Source organism: Anser anser, assembly GCF_964211835.1.
Source record: "Anser anser genome assembly, chromosome: 23".
Classification (NCBI taxonomy): domain Eukaryota; kingdom Metazoa; phylum Chordata; class Aves; order Anseriformes; family Anatidae; genus Anser; species Anser anser.
This window is the reverse complement of record NC_139744.1, coordinates 4,122,010-4,136,416: the sequence shown is the minus strand read 5'-3', so window position 1 is coordinate 4,136,416 and position 14,407 is coordinate 4,122,010. Positions and strand designations below refer to the sequence as shown.

The 14,407-nt window shown below is 52.2% G+C and overlaps 1 protein-coding gene and 1 long non-coding RNA gene across 10 annotated transcripts in view; one reads left to right on the top strand and one right to left on the bottom strand.

The window, feature by feature from the left end:
- Positions 1–5,252: 5,252 nt before the first annotated feature.
- On the bottom strand, positions 5,253–9,061 carry LOC310885800. 2 transcript variants are annotated; one of them, XR_014574981.1, is made up of 3 exons: positions 6,738–9,061; positions 6,472–6,645; positions 5,253–6,153 (listed from the first exon to the last, which is right to left on the bottom strand). It is a non-coding gene; the product is annotated as an uncharacterized lncRNA (long non-coding RNA). The 2 variants fall into 2 exon arrangements; XR_014574982.1 differs by having other exon boundaries at positions 6,788–9,061.
- Positions 9,062–9,755: 694 nt separating this feature from the next.
- Positions 9,756–14,407, top strand: part of TLK2 (tousled like kinase 2) — a 45,148-nt gene continuing 40,496 nt past the window's right edge. For 3 of the 8 annotated variants that reach the window (XM_083809558.1, XM_083809562.1, XM_083809556.1), the window contains exons 1-2: positions 9,756–10,419; positions 12,529–12,617. In XM_083809558.1, coding sequence (XP_083665684.1) covers positions 12,537–12,617 — 81 coding nt within the window. In that variant the 5' untranslated portion in view covers positions 9,756–10,419; positions 12,529–12,536. Of the gene's footprint in view, positions 10,420–12,528; positions 12,618–14,407 lie in introns of those variants that run through there. The other 5 variants (XM_083809561.1, XM_083809560.1, XM_083809557.1 and 2 more) reach the window with 4 other exon arrangements.

The following is a 14,407-nucleotide window of genomic DNA, read 5'->3' as shown; positions in this document are numbered from 1 at the left end:
GTTTTTGTATTTTTCTTTTTATTTTTTAAGTAATATTGTAAATTGTATGAGAATTGAATTCTCATTCAGTTTGTTATACTACTATGGTTTGTAGTATGGGAAGAATTGTCTTCCCAGTTATTTTTTCTGAAGAATAGGAGGCTTGCCAGTGCCTCCAAATGACACAGGAGAAGATAAGGCTTGAAGCAGCTCTTTTTGGAAAGACAAAAAATGAACAGAGACAGTTTTATTTCACGGATCCTTTACTGCCTTTTTTTTGTTTGTTTCTCCACTTCCTGTCCTTTTTTGTCAAGGCAACTCAAAAGTCATACCCTGCTACTGACCTGCCCTTGATGTGTCTTCACTAGGGTGCAGGGGGCAAAACACGGATGCACCAGCACTTGGAGGAACACGTGTTCCTTGGCTCCCAATCCTGCCAGTCAGCCTGTGGGCTTGAAATGCTGAGGGAAACTAATGCTGAAGGCAGGGGAAGAAAGAGAAAATGTTCACGAGGGTCTTACGTTCTCCTTCCATCTCTCCCGCTTGCTCCTAATATATTTAGCTCTGCTGGGCACAGGCCTGACCCAACCCAGAAGGTGCATGGCCCCTTGTGTTTCCATGCCAGGCCTGCAAAGTCTGCCCCCCCGCGAGGTTGGTACCTCTGCTCAAGGCCCCCAGGAGCTGAGCAACCTCCTCTTATCCAGCAAAGAGTCAGGCTTAGCAAAAGCAGTCCTGTGAGCGTTGAACACGACGTGACTCATGTAACCAGCTCTGTAGCTTTCTGTGAAAGACCTCCCGTATGTTGCTGGTGCCTTAGGCAGTTCTCTGGGGTCCTTTCCCTCCTGGTCCCTGGAGGGAGACCTCCTCCTGGGATAGCTTTATCTCCGTGGAAGGAGAATTATTGACTGGGGTAAGCAAGCAGCGTAATTAGTGTGAATTAAAGTAATTCGAAAAATGCCTTATTAATCATCCAAGGGCTTGTAAGCAGCACAGGAAAATGTGTTTTTAATTATAAACATGATTTACTTAAAGTTGATGGACTCTTCTTTAAGTTCAAACTCCCGAATGGGAGAAAATGAAGACCAGTAATTTATTTGTTTCTACTTTGAAGGCTCCGTCCCAGTTGTCTGCCTGGTTTTGACTCGGGCTTCATGCAAAAACTTGCAGCCCTGCGAGCCTGCAGCCATCGCAGTGGCTCTGTGCCTTTCTCAGTGCTCCTCGTTCTGCTGCAGTCTTGAAGCAGTCGCTGGACGTGAACCACGCCGAGGAGACGTGTTTTTGTTTTCCAGTCCTGTTGGTGGTGCTCAGAGAGCAACAAGTTAATGGCCTTGGACCGAGCCAGGCCTCCTACAGACAGATACTGCCTGAGCTCCCTTCATTAATCTCTGTCAGCTCCCGCTCTCTCTGAAGCTGCTGCGCTCCTGCAACTGCGGGCCGTGCCTCCCACACAGCTCCGCTCAGGTACCTGGGCCCTGACTTGCAGCAGCTCCTGCCATTCCCACCGCGGGCCTGCCGAGCGGGCTGGGTTGCACAACGCCTTTCTAGAATGTGCAAAGATCTCTGAATTCGCTTTCGTTACGTTTCACTGCTTCTTTTTTAGCACTGTAACATTCACTTTAAAGCCGTTCCGAGCGTATCTGCTCTGGTTTCGTTCCCAGCGCTCCAGTCTTGTGGTCTGCCGCTGGCAGGCCGTGCCAACGCAGCTCGTCGAACCTCCCAAGCAGCAGAGATGGTTTCATGGCCCTTCAGAGGCGCTGCCCCCGTGGTGCTGGAGCCAGACATTGTTGCACTTCAGAAAGTCTGGTCCTGGCTCTTGCCAGAGGATGGTGGATTTCCTTGGAGGTTCGGAGATTGTTTTGGCTGGAAGGGAATTTTATCATCACCTATTCTGACCCTTTGCATAACCCTTTCATGGAGGGATTATGGCATCAAGCCCGTGACTTGGGCTGAGCCTGGACCAATCCCTCAGAAAGGCTCTCAGTTTCAATCCAGCCATGATGCTGAGGGTCCCAGTGACTGGCAAGGGACCCTTTGCCTCCCTAGGTACGTATTTCCTCTCACAGCACCTGGATTTCACAGATAAGCTTTGGAACCTGGGAAGCAGCAGGGGAACAGGACATAAAGAGAAGAGAAAGCTGAGGAGTGCTTCTGATGTCTTCACTTCAAAAATAAATGAATTGTAAATTCCAGTGGAAATTGGAGCTTTTTCAGGATCTTCCTGGCAGCACAGGAATGTGGCAAGCAGCAATCATCCTTAGTGATTTTTCTGGTTACAACAGTAATCATCAAATGCTTCTGAGACCAGACAATTGTCTTCTCTCCCAAACGCTTTGGCTCCACCTTCTCAGGGTATGTCACCACCATTTCTAGTTGTGTAGTTACTTGTAGAGCTCCAGGATAAATGAAACCTGATTATTTTCAATAAGAGGTGTGAGCAGAAGTAACCTCCGTGTACGGGTGCCTGCGGCTCTTGGTGTTGCATTGTAGCCAAAGCTGAAAGAGCTTCCTTTGTCTTAAAGCACTGGGATGAGCCCCTGGCGGGTTCCCAGCTGGATTCCCTACAGGAATCACAGACCCAAACTGAACTCAACTGTTTTTCCTGAGCACAAATGAAAGATGCACAGGTTTTAGTGTGTTGATGAGGACGAGGCAGCAAGGATCACCTTACTGAGGGAGCTGGGGAGCATCCCTCCGTCTCTGTAAAGACAGATGCAGGGAAACTGAGCCGCGCAGGGACAGGAGGAGGTCTCTTCGTTCTCATCAGTCAACGGGACAACCCCTTTGGGTTTGGTGCCATGTTAGGGAAAAATCACTCCAGAAGAGAAGACGCGTGGTCAGGAATTGGGAGAACGTGTCGAATGCCCAGGATCACTTCTGCCATCGTAGCTCTTCCTTCCCCCCAGCCGGGTGTGTGCTTGGCAGGCAGCTTTCTGCTCGGCTGTCTGTAGGACTCTCCCCCGAGCAGTGTTGTCACATATGCTTCCAGGGCATGATAGAAATTATTAGAAATGCAAGGAGGAGGGAGGGGTTTTTTTTGTTGTTTTTTTTTTTGGAGGAGTCTCCTGTGAAGTGAGGTGCTCGAGAGGAAAAAGAATTGTCAGCTCTGTGCTTAATCAGCAAAGCTCCGGAGTTTGTGCTCGACTCTTGCTGAAGGCAGTAAGTTCCTGTGCTTAAATGCCTCGCTGAATGGGAGCTTGTATTGCAGAGAAAGTGGGACACTGCAGGAAATTACCTGTGTGGGCAACAGCGAGGGCTAATTCGAGCTAAATGGGATACAGCGACCTCTGTTACAGAGAGCGCAAGCTGGAGCACACGCAGGGAGAAGCGAGAGGTCGGCCGTGTGTGTGCCTCTGCTTCTGCCTCCTGCCCAAAGGTGCTGTGGTGTAACTGGAGGTGTCACACCAGAGGTTTTTACTCTGGAAATACGGTCTTTGAGCCCCACTCACGTGTGACAACAGTTGGATGAGCGGGAACTGGTTGTGGCTGGGAGGCATTGATGGCAGAGTTCGCTAGAAAGCACTAATGTGTCGGCACCAGCCTGGGGCTGCCAGCCTGTTGGTCCGTGGCTGCTTCTAGGAAGGAAGATCATCCAAGTGAGATTTGGACCCTGCTGCTCTCAACCAAGCTCCCTTGTATGCAGTAAGCAACCTGGAGTCTTCCAGGGTGAACAGCAGCTTGATTTTGGGGTGGAGAGGAGAGCTGGCATGGCTGCTGCATTCAGGTTGTTTTAATGCCCTGTAATCCAAAGGACTCTTGTAGCTCTCGTGTTTTCATTTTATTTGGGGTTTGGGGAGTTTTGGGGGGATTAGGGCCAGTCCTTCATCCTGTGAAACTTTCTTTCAGTTCACGTGAAATGGAAAGTTGCTGCTTGCAGTCCAGTCCCAGGTCACGGAGGCCAGGCTCACACCGTGGGGGTGTGCAAGGGGCACACCAGGGGATTTGCTGTACCGCTGGAAGTGGAGAGGCACCCCATCACCCTCCTCCAGGGGGCACTGGATGTGGCTTTCCTCATTTGGAAGGAAAATTTGGCTGATCTCCCCCCAGACCACTATTTTATCCATGGGACCTAGCGCACGGCGCTGTGCTGGGTGCCCCCCACCAGGGCAGCAGATACACCAGGCACCACCTAGACAGACAGACTGCGCTGCAGCCTTTAATTACACAGCTGTGTGTTTTTTCCATATTCTATGCCAAGGGTCGATCAAGGTTGCATGCAAAACTAAATCTAGCTTTTCCTTAACTTCAAGTGACTTCTTCCCTACTGAGACAACCCTTGTTGTGAAGGTTGGTATGTATTTACACACGTTCACACAGTCTGAATATACGCAGAGAAATATGCATGCGGTACCTCCAGCTTTACAATAGGATGTTGATTTAATTTTCCTCTTACACAAATCTAAGAGCAGTTTGTTTAATTGAAGCCTTCAGAAAGCCCTGTAAGGTAGGGTGTTATTATACCCGTTTTATGCAGGGGAAGAGAAGCAGGGGGCAAATCCTGCGGAGAATATTATCCTCTCGTATTCTAGGAAGCTAGCAGTGAACGAGGACAGGGGTAGGTTTGCTGGCACGTAAAGGAAATCGCACCATTTCGGGTGCATGCAGAAGAACAAACAATGGTTTTCTCCAGAGCTGTGCACTTTGGGGAAAGCGAATGCCTCCAGGCAGGCAGGACACACGCTGCCTTGGATCCGGGCACGGCGCTGAGGTTGTGCTTGGCTCGCTGCAAGCGTGGAGGTTGAGCGACCTGGATGCTTTCCTACTGGGTTCGGGTATCAAAGCCTCCCTAATGGGATACCTGAAGGTGTAGACAGAGGGAGGGGCAGGAACAACCTCCGAGATAAACCCCATTGTGTGGGAGGGCGGAGGCTCCGAATGGCCTCAGGAAGGAGTCAGGCGATGGCATGTTATCTCCGAGTAGCTGATACCAACTTTCTCCCTGTCTAGAAAACGAGGAGACCCTTTTACCATTCCTAGGGAGGGAAAGGCTCTGCTGGAGCCCTACCCTCGCTAGACACCAGAGAATCCACGCAAGGCTAAGGTGTTCTGAATGCCCCAAGTCTAGAAAAGCCCTCAGTTGCCACTTGTGTCTGGTTAGGTAGGACAGGCTGCTCTGCAGGCAAGGCTTGGCCTCTTCTGGATGTGATGCCTCGAGTGAGATCATCCCCCGTGCTAAATCTGTAAGAAACCTGTTGAGTGCCGAACTTGCTTTGTTTTTCTGTTGGCTTTAGAGTTTTCAGGTTTGAGATCACTGATGACAGCTCTTATGTTTTAAGGGTTCAGGCAATTTGACGCTTTCCTCAAGTCCCCAGGTCCCGGATTCCTGCTATCACCGAGGAATCTCAGCTCTCCTTTTTCTGTGTTACATCATGTCAGTACACTCCTAGACCTCATGGTTGTACAGAAATGCGAGGGAAAATGCAGTTGGAATATTTTAAAAGCCTGGAATGCAAAGGCAAAGCACCCGTGGCGTTAAACAGATAAGGACTTTGACTTTTAATTTATCTTTTCAAAATTCAAGACAGAGAGCTTGTTGCATGGCTGTGTTAAAATCTCTAAAACCTTAGCAAATTTTGACCAAATCTAACATGGGTTAACAGTGAAGCAGTGATGCAGAGGCAGGGGTTTGCTCTCCTTTTGCTAAACACGCGGTGCTGGCTGGAGAGGAGCTCTGAGGCTGCTCCGGTACGATTCAGTGACAAAATGGCTGCGGCAGCCGAGTGGTTCTTCTCCAACACGACACGAGCGCAACATGCCAAGCATATCGCTGACATCCAAGGAGAGCGATGCAAGAAGATGAGAGCTGCCACAGGGGATGTAATAGGAAGCGTTAGCGCTGGCTGATGGCAGACCTGGAGAGCAGGATGCTGTACGGGAGGGATCTGGCACCGGCGCTGGTGTAGGAGGGCTGGCTTGCCCCCACGAATGAGATAATATTTGGTCAGCCGTGCACATACTGCATTGCTCGTTGCCGTCCTGCCCGCCAGCTTTCAAACCAGCTCCTCTAAAAGGACCAAAGCACCGGGGCTCCAGCCTCGTATGGAGTTAAGGAAAACGGGGGAAACAGAGGAGTTTTCACGTGCTGTGCACGTAGGGGCTGGCAGAAGGAGTTTTGCTGCGTGAGAGTTCTCGGAGATCCAAATGTTCTCTTCTTATGCTGGGCCAGGTGTTCACAAACTGAAATAGAGTGGGGAAAATCACAGTGAAATAACAATTTTGTTTTCCTTTTTTTTTTTTTTTAATTTGGATGTTTTGTATGTTTTTAAACACGGTATCTTAAAATTTCACATTAGAATTTTGGATTGAATCAGAATGTTTCTTATACAAAATGTTTAAATATTTACATCTCCCAGCCACTTTGAATTAGAAAACCTTTCCCTGTGAAAACAGAAAGTCATAAAATGATCTTTTCTTGCGAGGACATTCCGATAAGTTAGCTCTTTCTATTTAGAAAAAATAAAATAAAAATCTGCCACTTCTCTGCTGAGTCCCAACCTGGGTTATGAAGTCCCATGGGAAGTAATGCCGTAACAAAGAGCCCAGCTGTGCCGTGTCTCATCCAGGTAAATCCGTTTTCACTTCGGAGACCATTGCTGTTCCAGGGCACCCGGTGTTGGCCCCCCATGATAAGAAGGGAAGGACCGGGCAGGGGGGGGTGCTGCGTCCCTGCTGAAAATGGCGTTGAGGTGGGGTATAAGACAAAAACCTCTGAGATATCGGACTTCACAGGCTCTGATTGGGAAATCTATCTGATAACTTACTTCCTGCAGGGGCTCGATGGCAAATTTGTCTGCAATCCCCTCGTACCTACCCAGGACTTCTCTGACGGCAAGCGATGCCCTCAAAGGCTACTCTGAATTTTTGGCTGCCGCCATAAATGTGGTTGCAACTTGTTGATTCCTTTCCCCTCCGCAACACCAAAAGATGGGCTGCCTCGTCCTACGTGCTGGTTTGGCATCTCGGGAAGGAAGCTGCAGCTGAGGGTGTTGCTCCGAGCTGCTCCTGGGAGGACAAAGGCAGAGGGGGCAATTGGGGTTTGCAGCAGAGAAGGAAAAGATGCAACTGTACGGCTGACCGAGGCTGAAAATAAAGCGGTTGTGAGCACTCACAGCTAGCTGAAAATCCAGGAGCGTGCTGAAGGAGGGGTGCTCCAGCCACAAAACTGCACGTGAGAAGAGAAACCCTGAGCCTTTTGCTAAGGGCTGAGGAATACGGGGCTGGAAGAGGGGCACGTTACAAGAGGAGGATGGTGCAACCTCAGCTCGTCGGGTTCCTTATCAGAAGTAACCACCCGCTGCTCCACCAGCGCAGGGCGCCTTTCAGAAAACATTTCTGCCTGAAATAAATGCTCTGGGTCTCCAGGAGGCTTTTACCTCCCAGGGTCCTCATCAAAGCGACCCTACCACCCCTAAAACACAGAGACGGGGCTGATGTGATAGATCCAGCGGCACGGCATCTGTTTTCTGTTCAGCACTGAGATCACAAACGGCTCCCTACAAAGTTCGGGGCGTTTTTAGGTGCAGTGGCCGGGCTCCAGAAGAGCTGGGGGGCGTTGGAAGCCGGTCGCTTTCCTGGGTCTAACGCCTTCCAGATCTTCTCCCCCCTCCACCCCAAATCAAGCAGCAACTCCACAAATGAAATTTATACCTCCTCAAACAATGTTAACTGCAAATGTTACTAATTAGCGCTCCCCTAAATGGCTGTGATTAGCTTACCAGCTGATGGAATATTGACTCTAGAATTTCTTCTTTTTTTTGGGGGGGGGGGGGGGCGGGGGGGAGAAAAAAAAAAAGACTAAACGCTATTTATTTATTTATTTTACAAATTCCTGCCGCTGGCCGTGCTGAAAATGTGAATCACGCAGCGGGAGCTGAAACTGGAGTGGCTCTTCTACCGAAAAACAGATTAAAGCACAGGAAACACAGCTTGCGAGAACAGGCAGGCGCCCCAAGAGCCATTTGCGACACGAAGTTAACAAATAACGCGGGGCTCCGCGGACGATAAATTAACGAGTTTAAAATAATGGAACTTCCCCCATCGTGTCGCAAGAGCGATTATTCCCCCCCCCCGGAGCTGAACCTCGCCAGCTCCTCCCCGCATCGTCCCCGTTGCCAAACTGGTGGGCAAAGGCTCGGGGAGAGGATTCGGGCTGCCGGAGGTGCGGGACGCCCCGCTTTTGCCTGGCCGAACCCTTCCCAAAGCGCCGGCAGCCTCGCATCGCTAATCCGCGCCTGCCTCCCCTCGGACAGGCCTGGCCACTTCCCTTCCTAACACGCCGATTTTTATTTTTTTTTTTCCTTTTCCTTCTTTTTTTTTTTTTTTTTTTTTTCCCCAATTTCCCCCCCCCCTGCTTGTTTGCTTTTCAGAAAGCTGATTCAGCCTTAAAGCCGAGCGGCTTGCACCGCCCGGCGCTCGGCCCCCGCCGCCTGCGAGAGAGGCAAATGCGCCGCGCTCTAACCTCTCGCCGCAGCCAGGATGAGCCTTTTTTATTATTATTATTCTTTTTTTTTTTTTTTTGGTCTTTATTTATTCGTTTTTTTTTTCCTCAGCGTCTCGGCACAGCCTCAGAAAGGCAGCGGTTAACGTGGTGGGGTTGTGCTTTACGGCCACGTCCCTGCTCCATCAGCCCCAAAGGACTGGGGCTGCGTGAGGCGGCGGCCGGGCCTGGCTCCTGGGGGGGCTTCTTGGCTCCTGGGGGGGCTTTGGGGGTGCCCGTGGTGGTAGGTGGACAAGGCCGGGGGGGCACCAGGGCACCCCGGCCCCCTCCCTGTGGGGCTGAGGGCGCTTTTGGGAGTGAGGCCGCCGCTCCTGAGGAAGATGGAGCTGGGGGTGGTGCCGGGGGGGTGCATGGAGACCCCCCCACATCCCCTCTCTGGGGACACCCTGGACTTCAGTGGAGGTCACCCCAAAAGGGGAAACACACTGGGGCTGCTGTGCCCCCCCCCCCCCACCTTGTGCCTGCAGCCCCCCCAGGCCTGTCCGCACCCCGAGGCTGGATCTGTCCCCTCATGGCTGCTTTCCCCCCGGCCCACCCTGACCCCATAAGCTGCCCCCCCCAACCTGCCTGACCCCCCCCAGCCTCCCTGACCCCCATAAGCTGCCTCCCCCCAGACCCCCATAACCTGCCCCCCCCAGGCCTCTCTGACCCCCAGCCCCCCCCGACCCCCGTAAACTTGCCCCCCCCAGGTCTTCCATGACCCCATAAGCAGCCCCCCCCCAGCTTCTCTGCCCCCCGGGCCCATTTTGACCCCCAAAAGCTGCCACCCCCAGCATCCCTGACCCCCATAAGCAGCCCCCCCAGGCCCCCCCTGCCCCTCAGCCCCCCCTTGACCCCCCCATAAGCTGACCCCCCCCACCTCCCTGTCCCCCATCAGCTGCCCACCCCCCCAAGCTGCCTGACCCCCCCCAGCCTCCCTGACCCCCGTAAGCTGCCCCCCCAGGCCCTCCATGACCCCATAAGCAGCCCCCCAGGCCCCCCCTGACCCTCAGGCCCCCCCCGACCCCCCATAAGCTGCCCCCCCAACCCCCACAAGCAGCCCCCCGACCCCCAGCCCCCCCCACCTGCTGCCCCCCCCATTGCCAGCCCCCTCCCCCTCCCTCCCCCCTCCCCTCAAGCCCCTCCCCCCGCCGCCAGACCCCGCCCCCTCCGACCTCCCCCCTCCCCCTCCCGCGCTGACCTGCCCTTCCCCCTCTCCCCCCCCACCTTCCCCCCCCCGCCCCCTCCCCTCCCCTCCCTCCCCTCCCCCGCCCTCTCGCCGCGCGTGCAAATCTCGCGAGACGCGGCGCGCTTTCACCACTGTGTGTGCACCAATCGAGCCGGGCCGGGCCGGGCCGGGCCGAGCGCTGCGGGCGGGAGGGAGGGAGGGAGGGGGAGGAGGGAGCCCCGGCCCCGCACCTGCCCGCCCCCGCCCAGCCCAGCCCAGGGGTCCCCGCAACCCACCCGCACCCCCCCCCTCTTTCAGCGACCCCCCCCCTCAGCACCTGCCCGGCCGCCCGAGCCCTCCCCCGGGCCTTTGTCCTGCCGCCGGGCCTTGCCCCCCCCCCCCCCCCCCCCCCCCCGCGCCCGGCCTAGGCTGCACGGCGGCCGGCCCAGGCTCCTACGCGAGGCCGGGGATCCGCGGCCTGCTCCGGCTCCTCCATCCCCGCCCTCGGGGCTCGCCCCCCCCCTGGTTCTCCCCCCTCCTCTCTGCCGCCACCCCTCCGCCCTTCTCGGTGCCCGGGAGGCCGCGGAGCCGCCCCTGGCCTCCCCCCTCCCGCCCGTGCCTCCGCCGCCGCCGCCGCAGCAGCAGCAGCAGGTTCCCTCCCTCCTTCCTCCTCCTCCTCCTCCTCCTCCTCCTCCTCCTGCCCCCGGCGGCGGGAGCCGAGCGGTGCCCGGGGAGCGCTCGGCCCGGGCAGGAGGGGAGAGGAGCGGCGGGGCGGCGGCAGGAGCAGCGGCAGCGCCAGGTGAGAGAAGCCCCGAGGGGGAAAAAGCGGGGGGACAGCGGGGGAACCCCCCCCCCCCCCATCTCCCTTCCTCCGCCTCCCTCCCGGCCGGCAGGGCCCGAAGCAGCCCCGGGGGGCCTGGGGGACGTCCTGGGGGGTGGGGTGGGGGGATCCCGGCGGGGCTGCGAGGGGCTCCGGGGGTGTTGGAGCGCCCCCCGGGGCCGGCTGCGGCCGGGCCGAGCCGGGGTCACGGCGGAAGGGCCCGCGGCCTGCGTGCCCCGAGGCGGCGGGAGCGAGGCCTGGGCCGCGGCTGCTGGCCCCGCCGCGAGGCCTGGAGGAGAGCAGAGCAGAGGTGGGGGGGGGGGGGGGGGAGAAGAGGTTTAAAAAAAATAATAAAAAAAGGCAAAAACCGCGGGGCTCCGGCCCCAGCGGCCCGAAAAATCCCCCCCCAAGGGGGAGGTGAAGGGGAGGCGGGCACGGCCTCCGAGGCCCCGGCCTGGGAGTTGGGGCAGCGCTGCCCCGGGTGCCGGGAGGAGGCAGGCCGAGGCGGTGCAGGCTGCTCACTCACCCATTTATTTCCCAGCGCCTCTCTTTTTTGCCAGCTTGGGGTTAGAGAGGGCTTGAAAATCATCCCCCCCCCCCCCCCCTTTTTTTTTTTTAAAGCCATCGGGGAAGGGCAGCCCCGCTGCTGGGAGGGAGGGAGGGAGGGCAGGGGGCGGCTGCCAGCAGTGCCCCAGCCCAGGGCATTCCCCAGGCCCCGGCAGAAGATGGGCTCCGGCCAGAGGGAGGAAAAAGGCTCAGCAACTTGTGGCGGCCCCTTCCCGGCCCAGCATCCCCGCCCCGGGCTGCCATTCCCTCCCGGATGGTGCCCCCGAGATGGGGGACGGGGCTCGGAGCACTTCGACATCTCAGCCTGCACGGCTCGTCTGTCATTTTCCTCTGCACAGATTTCCTGTTTTGAAACCTAGGCTGATAGCTTTTTGTTAGGGGGGGTTGGAACAAATAGTAGAAATAAGGCTCCCTAATGACCGCATTTAGTATTCCATTAGTTTTTGAGGCTTGTTGCTGACTGGGGAGAGCTTTTGGAAGTGCCCCCCAGACTGATTCCCTTAGCCCCCCGTAACTTAGGTCTGCAGCGTTTGGAGGAAACAGCGGGGACAAAATGGACAGTTAATAAAAGGAACAATTGTATACTGCCTGTTCTAGAGGGCACTTGCTGCCCTTCAAGAACTTTCCTCATCGCATATGCTCTTTATACAGCAAATCTTTATCTTCTATCTCTTTTCTCTACCTTCGTCCGGGAAATGAAACTGGAACAGACATTTCTGGAAATGATGAACTTGATTGGTACAGTTGGGAAGATGTGATTCACAGTTAAAAATGAGCATTGAAATTTGTCCCATTTTTTCACAGTTCAGTATTTGAATTGTATATTCTGTCATTTTAACCTGTTTGTACGACTATGCTTTTTTTTTTTTCTCCTCACCTGAACCCTTCAAATAATGGCATCTGCTGTGTCGGATCGCCAAGAGGTACCCCAGGTACATCCAGTATAAAGATGCAGCCCTAGAGGTATCCGATACTTTGTAAAGTAAAAGGTGTAAACGTGCATTATTTTCTTCTTACGATCCTTTTCTGTGCTTGGAAGAACCACGGCTGCTGTCAGTAGTATTGTCAGTGAAATCTGGAGTTTGGGGAGACCTTGTATTTTAGGGATTGGCCAAAAATAAATTCTGGGGTGAGGAGCGTTGCTTTTTTTTTCTCCTAGTCATGCAGCATGGATGAAAAGCTCTGAAGCCTTTAGTCATAACGCTGTAGTCCCATGTTTTCCTTTTAATAAAGCATCCAGTGGGAGAATGTGACATAATTGGTTTCTTGGATTAAGAGATCTTGAAATGGCTGGTGCTACAGATAGAAGATGAAACTCTCCAGCAGGGTTGTGGTTTAAATACAGTAATACGGTGACAAAGTCATGTTATTACGGCATGGTAATTTCGTATTTCTCTTGCAAGAAAACGCTCTCTACGTGGTCCTGCTGCAAAACAGACGCTTTTGAGTCTCATCGGTGGCACAGAATGTTAAATCTCTCCCTTCCTTGCACTGCATAATCTGGCTGTTGTTCTCCCACAGCAGCAGAAATGATGGAAGAATTGCATAGCCTGGACCCACGAAGGCAGGAACTACTGGAGGCCAGGTTCACTGGAGTCGGTGTTGCCAAGGTGAGTGTAAGTACCTTCTGTAAAAGGCATGACTGCTTGTCCATCCTGCACCGCACTTTTTTTTTCGTTCTACATTGATAATTTTGCTTTGCTAGCAGAATGTTTTACATTGATAATTGTGTTTTGAGTGCTAATTTGCCTGAAGTATGTTTAAGAGGAATGAAAATGGGATCTCTATGAGCAGACACTGCTATACAGAAGATTTGGGGTCCTAATCAAGTTCTTAGGAGTTGCTCCATCTTGAGGTAGCTTGCACACCCCCAAAACCAGACAACTTTGTCTTTGGGAATGGGAATCTCATCTGTCTCTTCCTTTCTCCAAGTTCTTATTTGAGAATTGAATTTGGCCACTTGTTAGATATAGTTTCAAGCGTATTGTGTTTGATACAACATGTAACCGGGCTTAATATTTTCAGGAATTTGTTCATCCAGTTCTTTGTGGGTACAATGTGCTAAAATTGTGTACTCGATTGCATGGGACACACAAAAAAAGTACTTGAAGGTAAACCCTCCTATATCAGTGATCCACAACCTGCTAGTAAAATCCCATCTTTGTCCTCACGTACAACTTCATAACAGTTCAGTAGCTGGCTTTCCTGAGTAAGGCACCTAATAACAACATTCTGTGGTTGCTTGATATGCTAGCATTAAGTTGTTAGCTCTCCTGATGTCGTTGGTAGCGTTAATTGATTGTCTCTCTGAGCAATGAAATGGTGGCAGAACTCATTTTAAACTAGGTCAGTGATAAGGAGTTTATTTTTGATGAAGATACCAAGTTTTGGACAACATCAAGGTAGAAGGTAAAACGCTAGTTTTGCAGTGTTATTTTTTTTTTTAAGCATCTTAGAATTATTTTGGGAAGAAACTTTGTAGATGTATTTCTTAGAAAACATGAAAGTAGATCAGAACTTGAAAAACAGTTTAGTTTGAGTTTACACCTTATTTCTGTACTTCCGTCTGGATTCAAACAAGGCTAAGCCCTGGAAGGGAGCATGAATAAGTAAAATATTCAGCATTCAAGAAGCATAGTAAGGATGATTAACACTAGAAGTTCAGGGGTAACTATTTCAGTTACTGAAGTAGGAGTGTGGGTTTTTTGATGTTTTTCCCACCTTTAAGACTTTTTTTTTAACCTTAGGTCTTCTGCAAGCATAAGTTTATGCTCCATAATGTAGTTATGATCTTGAAAGACGTGTTTTATACAGCATTACAACTTTTTATGTACTTTCTCATCTGTTTCTTGCTTCTTCCCCCCCGCATACGTAACTTTAACATCTTTAGCTGTACCAATAAAAATAAAGCCAAATGACTTTCTAGAATAGCTAAGACTTAGAATCACAGACACTATCATTGCTTTAAAACAGTGCCAACATACTCGGTGCTCTTGAAAAATGTTAGGAATTGCTCCTTTTAAAGGAAAAGGATACGGGATAGCAAGTCTTAATTGTTTTCTATATGTTTGAGCTAGAAACCCTGTGTACCCTTCCTCTGTATAGGCGCATATTGAAAAGCCTTTTTTTAACTAAAGCATACCAAATAATAAGGCCTCATTTCTTGAAGATTGCACTTAGAGCAAAGCTCCTCTTTAACCGAGTTTTGTTTTTACCTGTTGTTATGCAGTATAGTGTATTACTTTGTATTAGCCAGTAAACTGTTAAAATGCGTTACACTTCAAGCAATATATATTTATTTACTTGCATACTTGCTAATTTGCAATAGATCAGCCAGCCATTGATATGAATTAGCATGACTCTACTATGTTGCAGCAAGTCTTGGTTGCAATATTAATCT